The sequence below is a fragment of the Propithecus coquereli genome, unplaced genomic scaffold (assembly GCF_000956105.1).
Source record: "Propithecus coquereli isolate 6110/MARCELLA unplaced genomic scaffold, Pcoq_1.0 Scaffold259, whole genome shotgun sequence".
Classification (NCBI taxonomy): Eukaryota; Metazoa; Chordata; class Mammalia; order Primates; family Indriidae; genus Propithecus; species Propithecus coquereli.
The window spans coordinates 1,173,880-1,199,258 of record NW_012148163.1 but is presented as its reverse complement, the minus strand read 5'-3'; the positions used below and the strand labels follow the sequence as shown (position 1 = coordinate 1,199,258).

The 25,379-nt window shown below is 35.6% G+C and overlaps 1 protein-coding gene across 1 annotated transcript in view; it reads left to right on the top strand.

Moving 5' to 3' along the window:
- Window positions 1-25,379, top strand: part of KHDRBS2 (KH domain containing, RNA binding, signal transduction associated 2) — a 625,035-nt gene that overhangs the window by 414,530 nt on the left and 185,126 nt on the right. Inside the window, exons 8-9 of the mRNA XM_012647139.1 lie at window positions 18,905-19,032; window positions 24,508-24,706. Coding sequence (XP_012502593.1) covers window positions 18,905-19,032; window positions 24,508-24,706 — 327 coding nt within the window. The remainder of the gene's footprint in view (window positions 1-18,904; window positions 19,033-24,507; window positions 24,707-25,379) is intronic.

Genomic DNA, 25,379 nt, shown 5'->3' with positions numbered 1-25,379 from the left:
AATTTTGTAATTTCAATGTCTAATTGTTCATTACAAGTACATTAAATACTATTTATTTTTTATACTTAAATCATTGCTGAATTTACTTATTGTTGACTTCTATTAATGTTTTAGTGTATTCCATTAGATTCTTTACATAAATGAGTATGTCATCTCCAGATAAAGACAGTTTAACTTCTTTCTTTCAAATCTGGATGCCTTTTATCTTTTCCTTGCCCTATTCCATTAGCCAGAACCTTCAGCACAATGTTGAATAGAAGTGGTGGAAACAGACTTGCCTTTTCCCTGATCTTCAGTCTTTCACACTAATATGATATTAGATGTTGGTATTTCATCCATGATTTTTACCAAATTGAGCAAGTTCCCTTATATTTCTATTTTGCTGAGATTTTTTTGGTCCAGAATGGATACTGGATTTTGTCAAATGCTTTTATTCCAATGCTATTGAGATAATTACATGGTTTTTCATTTTTAATCTATTATGATGATAAATTACATTGATTTTTTAACGTATTAAACCAACCTTGCATTCCTGAGATAAAGCCCAGTTGGCTTCATGTATTGAGTTGAGAAATATCCCCTTCAACTTTCTGAAAGCATTTGTAGAGAATTAGTAGTATTTCTGCTGTAATTTCAACGATTAAAACATCATTCAACACAATAATCCCTTTTCAGAAAATCTAACCTCAGGATAAAAAGGAACCATGTAATAGAATGATAATCATAGCGTTGTAGTGTCAAAACATTGGAAAACTCTCAAACATCCATAAATAAAGAGTCAAATGTTTTAGTGAACTGCAGCTATGCTACAGAAAACAAATTTTCCACTAAAAAGAGTGAATTCTGTTTCATTGGCTTAGAGCAACAGCCAGGATATATTGTTAAAAGAGAAACTTGGCAAGTAATGTGAATACTGTAATCAAATGTTTTTGTTTAAAAAATAGGAAGAAATAGAAAAACTGAAAAGATAAACACCATTTTTTTACTATTTTTTTTTTTTTACCTTCAAGAGGGCATGTGGGAAAAAGATTATTAACTTTTTAAAAAAATTTATCTTTGCCTCGTATTGCTTGCAATACTGAGCAGTTATTGCTTTCATTATTTTTTTAAAAAAACATAATAACAATTTAAAAATTCCAGGAATGTTCTAATCAGAGTCCAATACAATTTGCTAAAACATTCACCCACATATTGAAAGAAAATCAATAAAAAGGGCTGCTTTAATGTGTATGTAATGAAACTTGGGAGTTAATAGAATGTACTGTTTATCTAGAATTGCAAGAGAAATTCACAGTAGATGAGTGTTATAAGTACACTTGCTGATTGTTACAATTTAGCATTTATTCTGAAGATGAAGCACTGGAAATGACAGGGATATTTAAAAATACTTTGACATGTCCTGCAACTCTGACTTGTGTTACTCATTGCCCAAGGATATTACCATGCAATTTAAAGTGAGCTTACTGATGTTAACTAATTAAGTGATAAGTTTTACATTTTCCTTATTTATAGACCTCTCCTAAATGAATTGAATTAAAAATTTTTGTCTTTAATATTTTTGTTCTTTTAAACTTTTGTTTACCTTTTTAGTTTTCTTTTTTTTTAAGTTAAAAAGGTCCGATTTGGAAATATGTAATGCCCCTGCCTCCTTTCTCTGAATAATTCTTCACTTATATCACCATTTTATTAATTTTTGCCTTTATGAAGTGGCTTTCTTGAGTCTCCTATTTTCTTGTATGTATTTTCATTTTGTTTTCTTTCCAACAGCATTTCTACGAAACATTCTTTTAAGTCAGTGTTTTTGTCTTGCTGGTCTTTCTTAGACCTTCATTTCATACCAGTGATATTATGATGACTAAGTCTAAATATGCTCTGACTGCAGACTTTTTTAATAGTGGATCCTGTTTAACTACTCTATCAAGAATAGCTTCTGACTTGCCTGTTGGTTAAATATATTATAGAAAGGAACAACCCTAATTTGATTCTTGGATATGAATCTTCCTGAATTCATCAAATCAGGGTTTTCCTGAAACATGTTCTCGCCTTGGGTTTTAACCTTCCAAGAATAAATAGCCAAAAATACATTTTTTTTTAATATTTCATCACTTGCTACAGTCCAAAGACTCTTTACCACTTTATAAAAATACTGGAGAAAAATGTATTCACATATATTTAACACTTCAGGATTCTGTTTTTAACTAAAATTCTTCAAAGAAGCAAAATAAGGTAGATGGAACAGACCTGCCTTATTGTTTCAAATAGGTGGTATTGCAGAGCAGGTGATTCTATAATCCCCATGGAGAATATAATAGCTGACATTTATCACCTGTTCAGTATATGCTAGACACTGTCTTGAGCAATTTACATATGTCTATTTAATCCTCCCAGCAGCCATACAATTATGCTTATTACTATTATTAATTCCATTTTATAGAAATGAAAATTTAGGCCTCAGAGGATTTAGCACTTTATACTAAGCCATACAGATAAATGTCAGTGCCTCTGACCCAGGCAATGCTACCACAGAGTCATATTCATCATTGCTACATGACATGATCTCACCACAGTTCATTTTAACTCACAGTTTTAAAACTTAACTCTTCTGAATATTAGCATGTAACCTAAAAACATTTTAATCATGAAATTAAACAACCTAGATATTACCATTGTATAGTGATGCTACAATTATATGTTTGCTCTACTTTAAGCTCCCGGAGTCATGTATTTTTTTTTTAACACAGAAATTGATCTTTGTTATAACTCAAAAAATATAAAAATAGATTTTTCTCACTCCACTCTTAGAATTGTAAAAGATACTGAAGTGATATTTCACCCTATGTGCCTCTGAAACATCCAGTGATAAGGGTAGTACATGTAGAATACTAGATGTTGCAGCTTCACACAAAGAGAGGTTAGGTTTTCTCTTATTGCTTAAGTATGCCAATGGTTTTCAAACCTTGAGAGGTATGATGGTTTAGTGGTTATTATTTTTAGATTTTATATCGGTGAACGTCGCCAGAAAAAAATTTGAAATGAGGAAATTAAACAAAAGAATACCTTTTAAAAAGAAGACACTAAATGAAAGATCGTATTGTAATCATGTTTATATGAACAGAAGTTATGCAAAAAAGTAGCCAATACATCAGAGCTGAAGGAAAAAAAGGGTCTTGTGAGCCAGCTGGTTTACATGAATGATTTTGACATTACAATTTCATCTAATCACACGGTAGAATTCAGATCTCATCAAGCACTGTACCGTCTATTTCCAAAGTGCCGAAAAATGACTATGGTATCATTTATTGTCCATTTTGTTATAATGTGACCTACTCAAACCCATTTCTCTCATGCTCTTAGCCACACTTCTGTCACTCTCACTAACCCTTTTCTGACTTGTTTGGATGTCTTTTGTATATTTAAAACATTATTGCTCAATCATGTTTCATATAAACCCCAGTCTGCCGTGTTTTCAGCTTTCTTTTCTATTTCCCTGATCCTTGCCTTCAGTTTTCGTTTTCTTTCTAATTTTATACAGTCATGTTCCCATAAATGTGTACTACATGGACACATAAACATGTAAATGCACACGCGTAAGAATAGTATGTGGTTACTGAGAGACTCAGTGTATAGTTTGAATTGTCTTCAAATCTTCAGAAGTGGAGTCTGGTTTTATTTAACTCCATTTAGAGATAAGAAAATAGGTAGCAGAAATTTTTTTTAAAAAAAGGTGATTTTTGTAATGACACATAGACAGACTCCAAAGTAGAACTCAGAATTCCTGTCTTCAGCCCAAAAAAGCATCCTCCTTTTCTATATAATTCGCTTACTTAGTCTCAGTTCATTAGTCAAACAGCTAAAATGCACACATTTTACATACATGTCAAACATACACACATACCCCACCAACAATCCTAGCAGCAATAATACCAGTTTAGCAACAAGGGTGATGTGATATTCTTTGATTGCCTTTCCTGTTCTCAGAAAGAACAGCACCCACGCAGCCCGTCTCAGTCAGCTCAAGCTGCCCTAATGGAGTACTATAGACTGGGTGGCTTAAACAATAGAAATGCATTTTCTCAAAATTCTGGAAACTAGAAGTTCGACCAGGGTGCCAACATGGTCAGGTTCTTGTGAGGGCTCTCTTCCTAGCTTGTAGATGGCTGTCTTCTCACTGTGCTTTCACGTGGTGCGAGGGTTGGGAGGTAGACGGGGTGGGGGGGAGAGGGAGTTAATTTTGGTGTCTCTCCTTATAAAAACACTAATCCCAACATGAAGATCCTACCCTCCTAACTATATCTAAAACTAATTTCTTCCCAAGGGCTCCAAATACTGTCATATTGGGGGTTAGGGGTTTAACATATGAATTTTGTGGGAATACAGTTCAGCCTATAGCATAACCCTTATAATCTACATAGTAGGGGACTTGAAGCTCTTATTCAGGGATCTATGCTCTTTTGATTTCAGCATGCTTAATTTCTGAATAGGTCTAGGCTGACAGAATGTTAGAAAAAAACGAAAATTAAAAAAAAAGAAAAAAAGAATAACCTAACTGATACAAAGATGAGAAATGTAAGACATTTAAACTGTTTTCTACCACAAAATCCCTGCTTGGATTTGCCTCACATTCATCATCTAACCTCTGAGTCCATAAATGGAGGTATTATAATAACCCTCTAACCCTTCATCATTCGCCAGGGTGCCATAAAGATGAATTTGGTCTGTTTAGATGCACTCAGGGATTCCTTGGAGATCAGCAGTGTGTATGGAGGAGGCTTCGGTAGCCTCCTATCTCTAATGGTGAACAAAGAAGTTATTTGTTTAGCACCATGATTTTTTTAAGCTTGCATAGGTTGTTTTGACTTGAAATGATCTTTATTTTATAACATCATGCTATCAAAATCATATTCTGATTGATTTTTAATAAACCTTATTTTTAGAGTAGTTTCAAGTTCACAACAAAATTGAGAGGAAGGTAAAAAGATTTCCCATATATCTGCTGCCCACCCCATCTTCCCCCACTATCGACATCCTGCACCACAGTGGTACAGTTGTTGCAATCGATTAAGTACACTGACACATCGTTGTCACCCAAAGCTCATAGTTTTACATTAGGGTTTACTCTTTTTTTTTTTTTTTTTTATTATTCCAGGTTTTTGTGAGGGTTTGTAGTTACACTTTATGTCTTTGCCTCACCCAAAGGCATGCCCTTCCCTCCCTTTAGTGCTCCCCGTGTCCTTTAGTTGTAGATTTGCCCCCCACCCCCCTAATCCCTAGATAGGGTTTACTCTTGATGTACATTCTTTGAGTTTTTAGAAATGAATGTCATGTATCCACCATTATAGTATCATGCAGATTGGTTTCATTACCTAAAAATCCTCTGTGCGCCACTTATTCATCTCTCCCTCCCCCTAGCCCATGGTGATCACTTATCCATTATTGTCTCCATAGTTTCGCCTCTTCCAGATTGTCATATATTTGGAATTATACAGTGTGAGCCTTTTCAGATTGTCTTCTTTCATTTAGTAATATGCATTTAAGTTTCATCCATGTCCTTCCATGGTTAGATACAAGCTCATTTGTTTTTATTGCTAAATAACATTTCATTATCTGGATGTACCACAGTTTATTTGTCCATTCACCTACTGAAGGACGTCTTGGTTGCTTCTGAGTTTTGACAATTATGAAAAAATCTTCTTATAAACATTCGTGTACAGGTTATTATGCAGACATACGTTTTCTACTCATTTGGGTAAATACCAAGGAGCATGATGGCTGGATCATATAGTAAGAGTATGTTGAGTTCTGTAACAAACTGTCAAACTGTCTTCCAAAGTGGCTATATCATTTTGAATTTTCACCATCAATAAATGAGATTTCCCTGTTGCTCCACATCTTCACCAACATGTGGTGGTGTCAATGTTCTGCATTTTCCAAATTCTAACAGGTACATAGTGGTATCTCACTGTTGTTTTCATATGCAATTTCCTAATGGCATATGATGTTGAGTATCTTTTCATGCACACATTTCCATCTATGTATCTTTTTTGGTAAAGTGTTCATGTCTTCTGCCCATTTGTTAATTGAGTTGTTCTTTTTCTCATTGCTGTGTTTTAAGAGCTCTGTGTGTATTTGGGATAACAGTCCTTTATCATATATGTATTTTACAATTCTTTCCAGATCTATGGCTTATCTTCTCATTCTCTCAAAATCTGGGTAGATTTTTTAGTTTATCCTGTATCATTTTGAAACATTTTTTTAACTGTCAAGTCAGTATTTGCATTGATAGTGATTTGTATATATAAATATACTACAGTTATATTCTAAATAGAGAAAAAAACATAGGTTGAGATATCTAGAAAGTTTGGTTGAAGTCCCGAAACTCTAGTTCTGTTGCAAATAATTTAAAAAAATAACAAGAGTAATTTTTGAAAGTTGGATTCTCTGCCTTTACATGCACAATTTTGCCTATATAAAAATCAATAACTTAAAATACTAAAGGTTTGCAGGCCAAGAACATTTTACAAATATCTTTTTAGCTTTTCAGAACAAGGCCATATGAAAATCCCTCTAATTAAATTCTAAGCCCCAGAATGGCTGATTTGCAAGCATCAGGAGAATTATATTTTAAAATAAGTGTGTTAGAAATCTATGGAAATCAAATATCCTGGAAGAATGTTTTTGATCATTATGAAATAAAAATCTGGGTATGTATTTCTAATATATAAATTATCTGGATGGTGAGAGAAGAAGGAGATCATAGATCTGCTCTGTATGTACTAACACTTTGGAAGCAACATCCAGGATAGTGCAAAAGGCGGGCAATTGATGGCTTTTGTGGTTTACTGAATGCCTAAATAAAGCTGAGGTGTTCAATAACCACAAAAGCCCTTTACTGACACTACAGCCCTAAGACTCCAATAACAATTCATATTCTATATGAGCACTGAGCTAGTGCAATAAACCAAAGCACAAAACTCTTTAAAACATTCTTTTTCCTCAAAAGGGTTTGTTGGTAATATGTTTTCAAGTCTATTTTTTTTTTTTTTATTTCAGGGTATTATGAGGGTACAAACATTATGGTTACACTTTGTCTTTGCCTCACCCAAGCAAGGGTTAGAGGCATGCCCTTCCCCCCTACAATGCTCCCCATGTCCTTTAGCTGCGGGTTTACCCCCCCATCCCCTTAATCCCTGGAGAGTATTACTGCCAAGTGAGCACCCTAGTGTTCATCAGTTCGTACCAATTTGATGGCGAGTACAAGTGGAGCCGATTCTTCTGATCTTGTGATACCTCACTTTGGATAATGGGCTTAAGTTTAATCCAGGAAAGTATAAGAGGTGCTAGATCACTGTCATTTCTTATGATTGAGTAATATTCCATTGTATACATTTACCAAATTTTAATCATTCAAGGTCTATTTTTTATTTCATTTAATTAATTAATTTTTATTTCAGCATATTGAGGGGACACAAATGTTTAGGTTATATATATTGCCTTTGCCCCACCTGGTATTTTTTTAAAAATATTCTTTTTATTTCCCTCATTGACTTTATAGCAAATAAATATGTAAAATGAGATGGCTTGGAAAGCAAATTGTTATTTGAGTAGAATATTTGTGAATAAATTATTATATAAATAGGCATACAGCCGCATTTCCATGTGTCCATAGTGCCCTAATCATTTGTATTTTGATTCTACCTTAGGAAAGTAAAAATTCAGTAGCCTGCCTTCCTCCTGATAGCCACAGAACCTTTCTTCATGAGAAATCTTATGGAGATACCTTGGGAATTATTTATTTGGATCATTACAACCACCTTCCTATTTTCCACATATGGAAATAAAGCCAGAAATGGCTTCTTAAAAGGCACAAAACTAGTTAGGAGTGAGACTTGAATTCTTCCCTCATTCCAAACCTCATTGTTTCTTATCTGGATGCTATAATAGTCTTCTCCAGTAACTGGGTTTCTGTAGAACTGACTAAGATCCCTCCAACTCCATTTCCTTATCCATATTCCTGAAAGTGATCCTTCCAAAGGCTGTCCACGGTAATATGTCTTTCTGTGAGGATTCATTGCTTTGAGAACACAACCTGCTTAAAATGCTTTAGAAAAAATGGATTATTAAGTATTTCCTAACTTGATTGCTTTTGTCTCATGGCTTCATGACTTTATACGTGGAAAGCTTACTGGATTGTTCTTTTCCATCTCTTAACTGACAAGTCCCCACCTCTCTCTTTTTGATGCCTAGATGGCTTCATGTAAAGGTATTTATTTTCCTTTTTATGATTAACAGTCTAAGTCTTTTGTCTTTATTATTTTTTTTTCTTAAGCAGGGTTCTTAAAGATGTACGTGTCTACTTAATAAGACAGGCTACCTACAGAAGAGAGAAATCATGCCACACCTGAAAATTTCCCAATCTGAAAAGGCTCGTTGTTTACAAATAATATTTGCTTTTCTTTTAAGAATAGAAAGGACAAGAGAAAAACTCACATTTGCTATCTTTCATATTCCAGTGACAGTACCACAATTGAATCAGTTACACAAACCAAAAATCTAGGAGTCAGTCACCTTTATGTACACTTTTCTCATCTCCATGTCTAATCTATCAGCAATCTCAGCAGTCTCTGCCGGTTCTACCTCCAGATATGCGCACGATTATTTAATTCCTCTTTCTCTCCACAACTTTCCAGGGTATTATAGTAGTAAAGATGAATGCACTAGCTAATGCATGCACTGCTAAAATAGTATCTTAGCCCCTCTCCTGGTTTCCACACTTGTCCTACTTCAATTCATTTTCCTCATGGCAGCCAGAATATTCCCTTTAATATTCCCTCATACTGCTGAGCAGTAAGAGCCTATTCTAGATCTTTAGAACAATGCAAGAATCCCACCTTCAGGCAAAGGACAGGAGCACTGCGAGGAATATTCAGCTGTTGAAACTAAAGTTCCTTTAGCTGATCTTCACTTCTTAAGACCCTATCATTTCTCTCATCAGGATGAAAAAAAAATCAAAGTATAACATTAATCATAGAACATAGAAATAATATGGGTGTGTCTTAGAGCATGGTCTTTATAGAATAATTAAATAATTACCTTCTCCCAGTCAGACTTTGCAGAAGGAATTTAAAAAATTATAATAATAAATAAAGGGGTTGGCGAAAGATTGTGACCTGCATGTTAATTCTTGATACCATGGTCTTCTCCCATATCCTGGGTGAAGGGACTTGACAGTGATTTGGGAGTGATTCCAAGAGAGCAGGAATTGTGGTTGCTCTTTAAGATGTAGGGTTGGAGAGGGAGGATACCTAAGACCTAAAAGGAGCCTTAGAAAAGGACCATAATTCCCATGGTTGCTGAGAAGATCTAATGACTTCTTCCAGTAAATCTCTTCTGCAGCACGCAGAATAGAATTGATTCTGACTACCTGCTATGTATGTCCACTGTGTAGAGGATGGAATGGGGCTGCCTAATTCAGCTGTTTTTAGTGCTCTTGAGAAGAGCTCTGTAGATGGTCTGTGGAATTAAGGGATCTTAGGGGAAGCCTGAAAGCAGAGAGATACCATGTCCACCTTCAGAGGAGAACCCAGTTGTACCAGCTGCTCTGGCATGGACCCAACAGAGCAAAGAATCCAGGTCTTCCCTGTCTAGAGGCCTGCCCCTGCCAGAAAGAAGTGTACTCATTTGGAAGCTGAGTGAATCTACTCCATAGACAAATACAATTTGTGGAAGAGAAAGCCCAGCTGAACAATTCAATAGATAGTTCCTACTGAAGCAGAACCAATGGAAGCAAGGAAAGGAATAAAGGACATATACCCAGGTCTTCTATAATAAATCTAAATCTGCATTCTTTTCATTTTGCAATTCTAATTTATTTCATGATGTTCCTTGGGAACTTTCACATCATATTTTGATACTTTTTTCTTAAATCCTTGTTTCACTGTATTGTGCTCATATTTTACAAGTCCATTTCTTCTGTGACTACCATGGAACTAAAGGGTTTTTGTTGTTGTTGTTGTTGTTCTTAATTAACTTTTCCTTCCTTTCCTGAATATTCACCAGTTGGAACTCTTCATTTAATATCCTTGACCTTTGGTCACTCTCACTCCTACCTGCCTTTGCTCATTTCCTGTGTTAGATTCATCATTCCCCATCTGGCAAATGGTGCTGCTGTCCTCTAATATGCTGTTTGCAAAAAGTGGCAGTTTAATTGTTCTTAAAGATTACTTTATTCTAATGTGAGTAAATATTAAAAAATAATACTATGTAAAGTGGTTTTTTTTTACAGGCAGCAATAATTTATACTCTTTTCAAAGAGCTCCAGAAAAATTACCATGACACAGTAGGTTGTTGTTTTCTGATAAAAAAAAAAATAGTTTGAAGGAATCATCACAGCATGTTCATTTGGGGAAAAACAAATGAGAAATTCTAGGAAGGGCTTTCTCATGAGGAAATATAGAAAATATCTTTCTTTCTAAAACAAAATATAGAATTCAACAATCTTTAAACAAAACAAAAAGTAACAGCCACTAAAGACATTGGTATCATATTGGGAATAAAGTAGCTGTTTTCAAACCAACGAGAAGGATCAAAGTTGCGTTGAGCATGCACTGATTCAGAGAGTATAAAAAAAGGCTCCTATCCTTGCCTAGGTGTTTTATTGAAACGTTTCTTCAATTGTTGCTTACCATTACCCTTTGTGAGCCAGTGTAGGGATCTAGTTATCTACATGCACTGAGGTTGCCCTGGATCAGGAGCTTTTCACCACTGTGTCTCCAGCACCTACATCAGTGCCTGCCACTTACTTTCTCTGCTCAGGAATACACTGAATAAATAAAGTGATTTATTTTAGCAAAATTCCTTTATGCACTTTAAAAAATCTGAATGGTTAGATGCTTCACCATCTTGAATATAGAAATTTTCCATGTCCAGGGGAAGAACTGGAATTGCAAAATTATTGATTAAAAAAATCACCCAGATGGGCCATATCCTATAACTCCTTTTATGCATGGAATTTGCACACTCTCCTCTCAGTGTATCTTTATCGTGATGATTTCTTGGTTAACAATTTGGGCCCACTGGATCAATGTACCAAGAACTATCAATTCTGTATTAATCAAGAGTTCATTTTATGTAGCTGTAAATTAAGGTAGATAATATGCCACATTATTAATCAATGCCTATTTTGACTTAAAACGAAATATAGCTCCTGTATCATGTGCACAATAATTTGCCAAGAAAATTTGCTGAAGAAAATAAGTCATTGTGACTTTGCCTAGACAAATGGAATTTGGTGATTTTAAAATAAATCTGTCATTTAGTATCAAAATATTTTTCTACCACCCTAAATCTACCCTGAAGTAGTGGCTAATTTTCTAGCCACTACTAGTGGTGTTATGTAAAGCACCAAATGCGCAAGTCCTTTGTTGCTTATTCAAGAGGTCTTTGCTCTTAAACATACTATATCAGTGGCCAATGTTTAATGAAGTCAAATAAAACAAGATAGAAGATATCCTTTTCTAATACTCCTGCAAAATATCTATATAAAATCTGCATTGATATTATCTGATTCTCTGATAATTTTTGCATAGTGGGCAATATGACTTTAGTAATAGGAGAAAAAGAGAAAACATTCTTCAGTAATAGAAATTTGCCATCATTAGCAGTTTAAGATGCAAAGTCCACAACATTTTGACTTTGTGATATTCAATGTCCTTTGATGAATATATTTTATGAAGCCTTTGTATAAAACTTATGCAGAGTCATGCACTGAGCAGATTCTTAATAAATCTTAATTGACTGCTCTTTGACTACATTTTGATAATGAGTTTTTCTGGTCCCAAGCCTAGGCTGATTAAAACTCGCTGTGTGTTGGCTAAGAGATGTTATCTTATAGCTCAAGCTGTTTTGCTAAATAATATCCATCATAGCACTAGTTGTTTTCTGACATAGTTTCCTGCCCTATCCAACTTAGTTACAGGTCTGATATTGGGACAAGACCCAACACCTCCTGCACCTTCTTGTTTATTACTGTGATTAAAGTGATCTGACCTAACTGTTTATAGGAGCTGAGGAAATTCCAGGTCTCTTTGTCATGGCCCAGAAGGGCTACAGACTACATTTCATTTTCCCCTGATGTTGTCTGACAGTCTTGGCATTGCTAGAGCTGCGTATACATTCACATGTTACCAGTGGTTATAATCACAGTTTTAAATGTGCAGCACCAGTGCTCATTGGAGCCTCAGAGGAGGGAGTTTGGCAGGAAAATGGTCCCTCACTGTGCCACCAGGTAGCTTGTCTACACCTGTCATTACCTGGCATCTATACGCAAGTGAAATAATCTTCCCAATTTGTATTTGGGCAAAATGCCATCACAACAGATGGACATGAGTGTACGTAACTGGGAAATTATGCATATACATTAAGTATGCAGACTATGAGCATAAGTCCTTTCTAGGAACATCCAAACATCTGTCTGCTCTGAGCTTTTGTGTATACTGTTTGCACCATATGCCGTCATGGTGGGAGGGCCTTGTCAGAGAGGCAAAAAGGAGCACTCATGAATTTCATGGAAATTGTTTCATAGGGTGAATTTGCTTCATACCAGGAAACAGGAACATATAAAAATATTGTGAATATCTTTGTTACTATTTCAAATAGCAAATTTTAAAAACTGATTTTGGTAGCAAAAATGCAAATTTTTGGACATTATAGGAAAATAAAATTAAACCCATTCTACTAAGTGAAGTATCCCAAGAATGGGAAAATAAGCACCACATGTACTCACCAGCAAATTGGTTTCACTGATCAACTCCTAAGTGCATATATAGGAATAACATTTATCGGGCGTCGGGCAGATGGGAGAGGGGAGGAGAGGGGATGGGTATATACATACATAATGAGTGTGATGCGCACCATCTGGGGGATGGACACGCTTGAAGCTCTGACTTGGGGGGGGCAAGGGCAATGTAACCTAAACATTTGTACCCCCATAATATGCAGAAATAAAAAAATCTGCATCCATTATAAAACTATCTATGTATGATATGCCTATGTTATTTAAGCCTCTATAGATTGATTTAAAGTTTTACTGTTACTAATCTGAATCCTTTCTGTCTGAAACCAAAGCTGGAGGTCAAACCAATCAGAAGTTTTAAAGCAACTTTATAATTCATCTTGTAAGTCAAGGAATATCTTTAGTATGTGTATTGTTTTTGTTTTTTTTTACTCTGGGTATATCCTAAAACAGTAAAGCATTCTTTATTATTTGAAGTGTGGAATCCCAACAATTTGAAACCCTCTTTAATATAATATTAAGATTTATCTATAGGTATAATTTTAATTTTTTTACAAGAAAAGCATTATCTTCATAATATGTGTAAGTCTTGTTTTTATATTTTATAGTATTCCAGCTTTTTATACAAATTAAATACATATATTAATTAGTCTTTTATTATGTATTTATTTTTAATAACTGAAAATTAATTTTTCCATTTTTCTTCATCCTGAATTGAAGTAGCTTTACCTTTCTTTGTCTCTTTTGCACTTACAGAAATAAATATTTGTCTATCACTATGTTTTTCTCTCTCAAGGGTGTTTTAATACTAAAGTAATAAATAAAATAATACTAAAACAATACATATAAATATAAATTTTCACCAGTCGTGGTGTTGCACATCCATGATCCTAGCTATTTGGGAGGCCGAGGCAGGAGGCTCACTTGAACTCAGGAGTTCAAGGCTGCAATGAGCTATGCTCATGCTACTGCACTGCAATCTGGGTGGCAGAGCAAGACCCTGCCTGTCTCCAAAGTGAATAAATAAAATCATCTTCTCTACTTATGAGCTTATATTTTTGCTTTTCAATGAATATCTATGTTAGTAAATTGAGCTTAAAAATTTGAATGTTATAAAACTATAACGATCCATTCATATGTATAATTTATTGTATGACTTCAGAACCTTAGAACCCAATACTACTCCAGCTAACTAATATAAGATATATTTCTGATAAGATAACATTTCCAAGGTAAACTCGAGATATTTTATTTACTCGTATTTTTAAGATTATATATAACTGAAGCATCAGCAACATATGCAATATTTAAATATTCAAAGGGATATTTTAGCTTCAACTAGTCTCATAGACTAATTGTGAAAGATTAGTTCAAAGTTACATCTATGTTTAATAACAGATTGGAAATAAGCAGTATAATAAAAAAATCATAGACCTTGAGGTTTAGAAAATTATATATCTTGTAATGCACAGGATATATTCAGTCTAGAGAATATTTAGGGTTTCAACTATTCATTTGGACATATAAAAATTTTTTCTTCTGTATTTATTTGAAACAGATGTCTCACGGCTATAAGTAAAGTGGTACATATATTTCAGTTGTCTAATCAGGAAAACCTGAATTTATTAAAAATCTTGATCCTTTAATCTTTAATGATACGAAAATTTCTGTCACTATACGTTATTTTACTGTTATGTACTCTTCGCACATCAGTTATCACAATTATGTACAGACGATACTCAAATTTACTCCCTCAACCCACATATGAATTATTAAGATAATCCTTAAGGTCTCTCTGACATTTTAAAGTGAGGTGATCAAGACCCAATATAAATTCTCCATCTTCAAACATTATTTCTGCATTTTTTCCTTTCTCTAGCTAATGATGTCATCATATTTCTAGCCATTTCTGCACCTAAACACCTCCTTTGGGCCTGTTGCTGTGGCTCACTGGTAGCACCAGCTACTCAGCAGGCTGAGGTGGATCACTTGAGCCCAGAAGTGCAGTTAGTTATGATCATGCCACTACACTCCAGCCTGTGCGGTAGAGTGACATCAGTCTCTAAAAAAAAATTAAATAAAAATAAACTTCTTTGTTTCCCAGTTATACTATATACTTCCTACGAGAGCAGCCTTAAACTACCCGTTTCTCTCTCATACCCCACAATATGCATAAACACACTATTCTTTTCATTGTTGCCACAATTTCTCTGTGCCAAATTGTTCTAATCTCTATGCCAAAATAAAGCTTTTGTTTGCCCACCTCCTATATGTTCTTATTAAGTGAAATGTTGGAAAAAAATGGGCAACATTTAATTTCTAAAAATATTGATTACTACCCTTTTTGGTAATCAGTTTCATGTTTAACCTATCCATAACCATTTTCAAATAGGGGTGGCAAGTAATCCAATTTAATCATACATAGTATAAGGTATGTTGAACAGAATAGGCTCAACCAACATTAACATAAATGGATTTACCAAAGCCATCAGTTTTGTGATCTTAGGGCTTGATTTTTGTCAGCACTCTGTATGTTAGTTTGGGTCCTCCAATAAGCAGATGCCAAAATGTGATCTAACATGTAAGAATTATATTAGGGAAGTGCTCTTGTGACGAAAAAATAAAGAGGGAGCCAAGGAAGGCTGGAGAGCCCTCACACTACAATATCTGACCCCAAGGAAAGAGAGGCGGAAGGCTTCTAGATTGCCCTGGTACAATGAAATTATAAAAGAAGTTCAACAACACTGTTAAGAAATCCTTGCGCGGCAGGGCGCAGTGGCTCACGCCTGTAATCCTAGCACTCTGGGAGGCCGAGGTGGGAGGATCACTCAAGGTCAGGAGTTTGAGACCAGCCTGAGCAAGAGTGAGACCGCGTCTCTACTAAAAATAGAAAGAAATGATCTGGACAACTGAAAATATATATATAGAAAAAAATTAGCCAGGCATGGTGGCGCATGTCTGTAGTCCCAGCTACTCAGGAGGCTGAGGCAGAAGGATCGCTTGAGCCCAGGAGTTTGAGGTTGCTGTGAGCTTGGCTGATGCCACGGCACTCACTCTAGCCCGGGCAAAAGAGTGAGACTCTGTCTCAAAAAAAGAAAAAAAAAAAAGAAATCCTTGAGCATAGTTAAAGGAGTCCTGTGTCTCCAGGAATGGATCTATTTGAGCATCTAACTATATTTAGTCACAAGCTGGGAGAAGCTATTGGGTAGCGTGGCCTTTGGAGGAATAGGATTTCAGAGCATAGCAACCGGCGTTCTTGGTCAATGACACCTATAGTGACTGGTCTGTATTCTCTTGGCCACCACAACTCTGGAAGATAATTTATTTTTTAAAGCATGGTTCTCTAGTTACACTCATCAGAAACTTGGTTTTATACTAATAGAAGTTGTTTGGCTTAGTCTAGGAATTAACTTAATCTGCAGTGTCAAATATTCATATTAATAAGATTAGCACATTGTTTCCATGTTAGTAGATTTCTGTCTAGGAGCTGAATTCCAATGCAGTTGAATTGGTGAGCATGGACTCTGAACAAAGAAATTTAAATGGATAATTCAAACTGCAATGACATCAGACTACGAGACTCAGATATATATGTACACATTCATCTAAGTCTATAGCTGCTCCAAGAAATAAACAGAGGGCTGGAGAGAGGCTGCTAAAGCATGTCTCTCCCATTCCATGCTGACTGTCGGCACAAAACAAACCACCACAATACTTAGTGGTGTAAAGCACCTTTGTATTTTCTGTTTCTCCTGGTTCTGGGGTTGGCCAGGTGATTTTTCTCGTCTCCACTAGTTTGACTGGGACTGGATGGCCTAGGATGGCCTCACTCACATGGTCAGGCGACTCGGATGGGATAGCAGGGAGGGCAGGGACAACTGGAGTCTCTGCCCACATAGTATCTCATCCTCCAGAAAGCTACCCTGGTGGCATAAGTGTTTCTGGTGGCATGAGGGTTTATGGTGACAGGAAAGAGTAAACCCCAGTATGCAAGCACTTTTCAAGTCTCTGCTTTTGTTACCTTTTTTATTGTTGTTTTAGCTAAGGCAAATCACATGGCAAATCCCAGAGTCAGTGTGGTGGAAACTATCCACGGGTATATGGATGCAGGGAGCCCTGAACAAATTGGATTAGTCTGCCACACCATCTGATTACTATGTTGCCCCTCCTCTTTGTTCCTGTTTCTCTTCTTCCTCCTCCTCCTCCTCCTCCTCCTCCTCCTTCTCCTCCTTCTTCATTTCCTCCTCCTCCTTTTTTATCTTATGATTATACAATGACTGAGACCACATCTACTTTCTTGCATTTTCTGATTCTAGAATAAAAAAGATTTATGCTCTAAGGTACATTTTGCATATGTTAAATTCATCTGCAATTTGTTAATTTTTATCTCAACCCTCAGTGTTGCCAATAATGAGAATTTATCTCTTTCTATAATTTATAAAGACCCCAAATGTCCATGGATTTTCCTCAGAGAGGAAGCTACATGGATTTCCTCTAAAATTGGTGATTTTACATAGGAAAATTGTGGGATTAATGATCCATTTTGTTGGCACCTGGTCAGATTACTCGGTCGTGACAATTCATTACATTCCCTGATTCTAATAAAATAATAGACATGTTTATTCTTAAATTTAGTTATTGCTTGAATGTGAAAATTAGGAGGTAGAAATCAAATAATATGTGACTTGTTAGAAACTAAAATTTTCTACTCTATGGCTTTCCTGTCAGCTAACTGTGTTGAGCCTATTATCCCTATAATCAGGTGCTGAAAAGGATAAACATGAAAGCAACATGCTAAAAATAAAAAAAAACAATGCTTTGGAGTGACTAGCACTTTTGCTTGTAATCTAAGCAGTTTCTAAAGCACGAGGTAGAGTTGTGCATTAGAAATCCTTGTCGGCTGGATGCATTACTGCCGTTTTCTAGGCAGGGATGTGTGGGTGACTGTGCATAGTCTTACCATCTTCATTTTAGATTTCTACACTACATCTATGCAAAGCTACATTGGCATCAGTTGGTGCAGATGATAATGATACACTTGATTGTTAATCTCACAGCTAAGCCTCAAACATAATTTCTGTTCACCTGCCCTCTGCAAATATTTCTAGTCTCAATTCCCAGACCCCTCTCCACCACTGGAAAATCTGCTTAAACATACATTTAGAGAAAAATAATTACTCAGATAAGCCATTTGACACAAATAACCAATTATTCAATTTTGTACTGTTCAACCGTGTGTGTGTGTGTGTGTGTGTGTGTGACAGAGAGACAGAGAGAGAGAGAGAGACAGAGAGAGAGGAGAGAGAGACAGAGAGAGACAGTAAAAGGAGAAAGAGTGAAGAGTGGCACTTGTTTTCGGAAGGTAGTACTCATCTTTAATGATTCAGATCCACTTTTTGGTCCTATTGAAACGATACATTTCCACACTGATGAAGGATAAAGATAGTCCCTCTGACTTTGACTGAGTCTCTCATTGTTATGAAATTTGCCTTCCACTATGGCTCTCTCTTTCCATTAGCCCACGGCTAGAACACATAGAAAGTCCCTTGTGTTTAAATGTTGCACATCAACTGGTTTGGCTGGATTCCACAACTTTCCAGTTGTCTGGAGCTGGGCCATATTATTGCAGTTCTTAATGGTTTTAATACATGCTCAGTGTCTACTCTGGGCCTTGGGATTGCCCCTTTTTGGCGTATGCATCAGGAACCATTTGAATATCCTGTAGTCATTCATAATCTACACACATTCATCCAAGTAATGTTGTTTTTTAGTAATTCTCATGTTAACAGTAATGACCCTGGTACATTCCAAGTTCTTGTTCCATACTGCTATCTTCTGTTTTCTAGCTAACACATAAGTAATATCTTAGCAAATATAACCTGATGTCCTGCTGAGTACTTCCTTGATAAAAGAAGCAACTTCAATTTCTCCATATAATAATAGAAATTTAAAATATATGTATATTTTTATATCATTTTTGATTTTTATATACAAATCTCCAGAAAACAAATGAAAAGATTATTTTTTTATTCTTTTTTTGTTGTTGTTTTGTTTTTTAGTTCTAAGGACTCCATGTCTCATTTTTAACTTATCACATTATTTTTTTTCTCCTAGGACTACAATGATGAAATTCGTCAGGAACAACTACGTGAATTATCTTACTTAAATGGCTCAGAGGACTCTGGTCGTGGCAGAGGTATTAGAGGCAGAGGGATCAGAATAGCTCCCACAGCTCCTTCAAGGTACATTAGTTCTTACTTTAAATAAATTAACAGTGAAGGAAGATGGCAGGCCTTTGTTGTCATGATCGCAGCTAGGAATAAACAACAACGTCAACAACAATTACCACCACAACAACAAAAACAATAATGATGGATGCTTATATGGCATGTAAGAGCTTTACATATGTTAGCTCATCAAATATCCTCCATACTAGGAGATGTCTACTACTTGCAGGTGAGAAATGAGGTACAAAAGGTGTATGGAAGTTACCTAAGGTCACATAGGCAATCTGATTCCAGAATTCACAGTTTATGCTTTTAACTGTGAATTTTGTTAACAACTATCCTTACAAAATAAGGGTGGCAATTCTGGAAATTAGATTTAGAAAATAAGGCAGCAAACCTGAGATTTTCTACTTTCTTGTTCTTTCCCCAGGATTAGGGCACCCAAATGATACAACCATTTGCCTCTTTGAACCCTGATAACCTTGTGTGAAGAGAAAACTATATAAAGTTTGTTTGTGCCTTAAATGGTCCTTGAATCGATATAGTTTGCCAGATAAGGAGGTAGGTACGTAGGTAGGTAGATAGATAGATAGATAGATAGCTATAGAGAGATACAGAGATAGATATAGACAATACATATGCCATCAGCCCAGAAAGCCAGAAGCACACTTCCTGAGTGGCTGATGGTAAGGATATTTAAAGTTCAGATACATTTGACTTTGCAATGCCCTTGGTGATCGGAAAAGACTTGATTTGATTTTGTTGACTTTGCAAAGAAATTGGAATCTTTCTGTATTAGAATTTGTTTTTTAGAATACTGAATTTGTTAAACTTTCAACAGAAAGCATTGGTTTGCAAAGAGGTAAAGTAAAAAATACTCATAGCCTTCATACAATGACTGTGTGATTCAATCATTCTCTTCACCCTATTATAGCTGGCCTTTAAATCTCTAAAGGACATAGATCTAGAATATTATTTCATGTGTCACATAGAAATTATTCCAAGAGATGCTAAGATATTTTGCAGATTCAATTTGTTTCTTAAATTATACCCCAAATATTTTCAACCACCACTGTCAACACAGCCACTGTTTTTTAACATTTAAATCATAAATATCTCAAAAAGTTTCGCACTTGGTAGGAAAAAAAAAGTTAAGAATGATAAATTTCTAAATAAAATATCAAGGAAATAACTTATTATAAGTAAAATGTGGCAATTCTGAAAATTAGATTTAGCTAAAAACAAAACTTCTGAATATGTTGTAGAGCTTATATTTATGTTATCTTTAAAAAATTAAAAATGGAGCTCCCTAATGTTGTTCAGGATCATTTGCTTATTGCTAAGAATTAATGTGATGTAAAGCAATACTGTCCTTTTTTAATAGGATCAGTCTTTTGCACATTTCTAATCTCATCTTGATGGGTTTTGCAATGACATCTTTGCAAGACATCTTTAATGGATTTAATCAAATGGGTTAAATTACATGTAATTGCCACTTTTGTAATTCAAAAAAATGCCAATTTTAGCAGTTTTATATGGTTTAACCTAAGTGTACATTTAGGATGTCTAATGAAAGCACCCAATTTTTCTAGTCTGTATTCCTTGAGATTAGGAACATTTAGAAAAGATAATGATTAACCTGCTTTTGATATTATAAAATCATTATATTAATAGATTTGTTGTGTTATTAATGTTCCTTAATAGGATATTGCATTTGCTGTATTTGAATGGACCATATAAGATTTTAATTTTAGAATGCTTTATTTTAAAATTTGAATCTGTTTAATAATAAATAATAGTGCTGATTCAAAATGGTCTATATTTTTAAATATCTTCTTAGAAGAAAAATTCGATTGAAGGATTTTGCTATTTCATATTCCATATATCATACAAATTTGATAATACAGACATAAAAAGAAAAAAATTAACACTGAAAATTAAATTTTACTTCCAATGCTGTACTGATATCATTAATGTTACTAACATTAGTAAAAGTAAATAGAACAGAATTTTGTTGTCTTCTACTTCAAACAACATGATCAAATGTGTCTACAATTAAAAATGAAAAAGGAAATAACTTCACAAAACAGAAAATCATATTGATAGGAAAACTTTGGATAGCAGGAGTTAATGGATGCTAAATTGTACATATTAATGAAATTATTAGTTTATTAAGTTATTCAATTACACTTATGTTCAAAAAGATGGTGTCTAGAATATTTTAAATTCTATAATTTGTTGTAAAGTATTTAATTAAAAAATTTACATTTCAATAAACATATCTGTAACTAATCTTCCAATAATAATGCATACCAGAGAACAAAGCATTACATCTATTATACTAATAATGTATTTTACATAAATGAAGAATGAAACTATATGACATCTCTAACACACATCACCACTACATGTTGCAGCGAGAGGAAGCAGTGGAAAATGAAACATTACGGGCAGATTTTGGAGGCTTTTGTTTACTACAATGAGAACTGATACTTAGAACGAATGGAGTTTGTTAAAGAGGAGAGTGATCATATTTGTTTCTAAGAAAGACTGCTCAGTCATCACTGTGAGTGATGTAGAAGAGTTGGAGTGATTGAGAGAGAGGCAGAGACAGAGAAAGAAAGAGACAGACAGACAGAGACAGAGACAAAGAGAGAAACTGACTTATGACATGGGAGCCAATGAGAAGACAAGTCTGCTATCCAAGACAGACAGAAATGAACAGCACTTGGAGTGTAGAAAGATAGGGCCAGATTAGAGTTTAAAGTGTATAGAAATTAATGCCAATTAGATATTGGAGAAGAAGTGTGGCCCAAGACAAAGATAACTCTCTAGTGTCTAACCTGGTAAGAGATTGATGATTTCATCAAACCAGATTGGGTGAAGGATCAAGCTAAATGATGAATATAATTATTCCTGTAAGTAATCCTATCTCTGTGGATAGCTAGTGTGGCCTTGGGCAGGGGACTTGTACTCTCTGTGCCTTGGTTTCTCAACTTACAAAATAGCTTAGAACTGCCTACATGACAAACTTGTCAAGATGCTTACATTAGGTGAGGCAGGTAAGGCTGTCATTCCTAAACTAGCCTGTACAATGGTGTCACTAGGGCTCCCTGCCTGCAGAGACTGTGATTTAATTGGCCTGGGGTATGGGCTGGAATTTGGAATTTTTAAAAGATCCTCAAATAACTCTAATCTGCAGGGAAGTTAGGGAACTTCAGATATAAGGAACACAAACCAGGATACGGCATTATGTTAAGAAGGAAACAAAGAGTCATCATTAGAGTTAGGGACTGCAGGGTGTAACCATGGGAGAAAGAAAGGACAGAAATTGGGGACACCCATATTCCAAAACGAGTCCAGGAATAGAAGCCAGTGAAGGAGGCTGAGAAGTAAGAAAGAGGAAGGAGGAAAAGTGGAGAAAAGCAGGATCATAAAGGTGCAAAGAAACATTTTCCAGATATTAATCCACAGTCTTGAATATAGTAGGGGAGGGCAGTCATGGGGAGACTGCAAAAGAATCTAGTGGATTTGGAGATTGGTAGGCTACCGGTGATCTCAGCCAAGAGTGCTATCAACAGAGCGGTGAAAGTAAGAACGAGATTGATTACATTCAGTTCAGGAATGAGCAGGAAGAAGGTAAAGAATTAAACATGGAAAATGTTCTTTCAAGAAGTCGGAAGAATAACAAAAAGACTGCTTCGGTGTGGATTTAGCCAGGGGCAGTGTCCTAAAATAGGTGATGTGAATCTTGAGTTGAATTGGAGGAGGGAGCAGCAACGTTAATAATCCAGGGAAGGGACATTGTGCATGGGAATTAATGAGTCAGGCTCAAGAGACAGGTTTGCTAGGGATGTGTCTGTTAGTCACTCGATGAAGGAATGGGATAAGAAATTAGATTTGATGCAAGCATCATATAATTTTAGAACAGGAATAAGTGTTATAGCCTCAGAAATCTGCATTTTACTCATTAGAAAAAGAATCCACCTCAGGCCTAGGTAATTATAGTACTTATCCAGGGTTATTTAAGGTATAGCCAAGACTTGTGAATGTAGTTTAGCATAGGGTGACCATATAATTTATTCCCCACACATGGATGCTTTTGAGAGTGTTAGAATGCTATCCTGAACAGGAAGCTAGGACAGCAGTTGTAAAACCTGGGTGTGTGCTCATCCTGCTTATGAGGAAACAGACAGGTGCTTGGAGGCCCAATGAAGGTAAATTGGTCTTTACATCCTTTTTTACAGATGCATTTTTATATTATCATGATAATAGAGAATATTGTATTCTCACCTGTGCTGTATTTGAAGCAGCCCTGGGTCTCTGGGTCTTTTGTATTTCACCTTCTCTCAAACTAGGAGAGTGTTCTCATATACATTAGACTCACAGTAATTTCTCTGATAGTTTCTCTATTCATCATCTCAATAATCTATTTAAAATTTTTAAAAGCTTTACCACCATTCTTGCTCTTGACTCCTAAAAGCTCATTTTTTGCAAGCAAGAAAGAGCCAGCCAACTGCTATTCATAGCAAAAGGCATAACCTACATCCACGTATGTGGGTACAGCCAAACAGTGTGATTGTTGACATGCCAATGATCATCATTTTTTCCAAAGCTTTAGTGTTCCTGTTGAAAGCAATGCTTTCTGGAGGCCAACCTTTCAGACATAATAAAAAACGAAATAACAGTGCTTGTGCCCAAAGATTTCAGACAAACATTCAACCTTTCTAAAGGCCTCAAAATACCATAAAAGTTGGCTGCAACCATTTGATCTTATGCTTTTAATGCAAGTTACTTTTGTGTCAAGAACTGCAGTACAGAGTAGTCAGTCTATTCTTTTTATTGCAGAGAACTAATGTATCCCACTAGCATCATAGTTACCATAATAAAATATATTATTTCAGGGACTGCACCCGCTCAGGCGGTTACATGCATGATGATAAATCAGTGACAATGAGTCGGGATTTCGAATGACCTCAAACTGAAGCTGCTATAATAAACAGAATGATATCACCATGATTAGAGTTCCACATTTTATTAAAGTGCAGGCAGATATTTTTTCTTGTAAATGATAATATTGCTTATCTCTTGCAATAATCCCCAGGGAGATATAGATTGAGTTTTCATAGGTGGTCCAGTGAGTCATATATCGGAAGGTACTCTGATTTGGGTCTTCTTGGCAAATTTTGAATGTAATTAGAGTGGATTTTGTTTGTTTTTTGCTTTGGTTTTTTAGTTATATAAAAGACAATATCAAAGTATTTTACATGATTTTCATGAGAACTAAGTCATAGTCAGTATTTGCAAATGTATTTTGCTGTAGAGGTCAAAACACTTTACGTATTAATAATCTCTATGGGGGGGGAAGAGAGAGAGAGAAATTTGTATTTCTTCCATTGTATGAAGGCTATGAGATGTGAGCTTTTTTCTGTTATAGTCCCTTTTCTCCTATCCCTTGTGTCTCATCTATACATGACCTGTTTTTCCTAGGGGCCGTGGGGGTGCCATTCCTCCTCCCCCGCCACCTGGACGGGGTGTTCTCACCCCTCGAGGAACCACTGTGACACGTGGAGCTCTTCCAGTGCCCCCTGTGGCAAGAGGTGTCCCTACTCCTCGAGCCCGGGGGGCACCCACAGTGCCAGGATACAGGCCACCCCCTCCTCCGGCCCACGAGGCTTATGAAGAATATGTAAGTACTCTCAAGAGATAAGTTGTGAGAAAGAGTTAAATTGATTGGTGAACAATCTAGGTCTCAAAAAATGCATATACCATGACTATAGCAGGTAATGTTTGGTGCAGAAAACAAATGTCATTTGCAGTGGAATTTAAGCCGTGCACTTGAACAAGAGCATTTTGAAAAAAGCTTTCATTTTACAGGTGTCATCACTGTTGTTAGTGTCAGTTCAATAGCTTGGATACTAAGAATTAAACTATCTCGAGGATTTCTTATCTTTAGAAGCCTTGATCAGATTTCAAATGAGAAATAATTATAAACATAATGTGAATCTCCATAAATTCAGAGAATTCTTCAGGGGCATAAAACAGAAATATTTCAGAAATATAATATGATTCTATTATAAACTTTGCTAATAATGTAAGACTATGTGACTATTCTTTCATTTGCATATCCTGACTCTTTCTTTCACTATATTGAAGATATGGATTGACATAAAGAACTCAAAAAATGTAGAATGAACAGCAGAAATGCAATGTCTCAGCCGGGCGTGGTGGCTCACGCCTGTAATCCTAGCACTCTGGGAGGCCGAGGTGGGTGGATTGTTTGAGCTCAGGAGTTCGAAACCAGCCTGAGCAAGAGCGAGACCCCATCTCTACTAAAAATAGAAAGAAATTAATTGGACAAC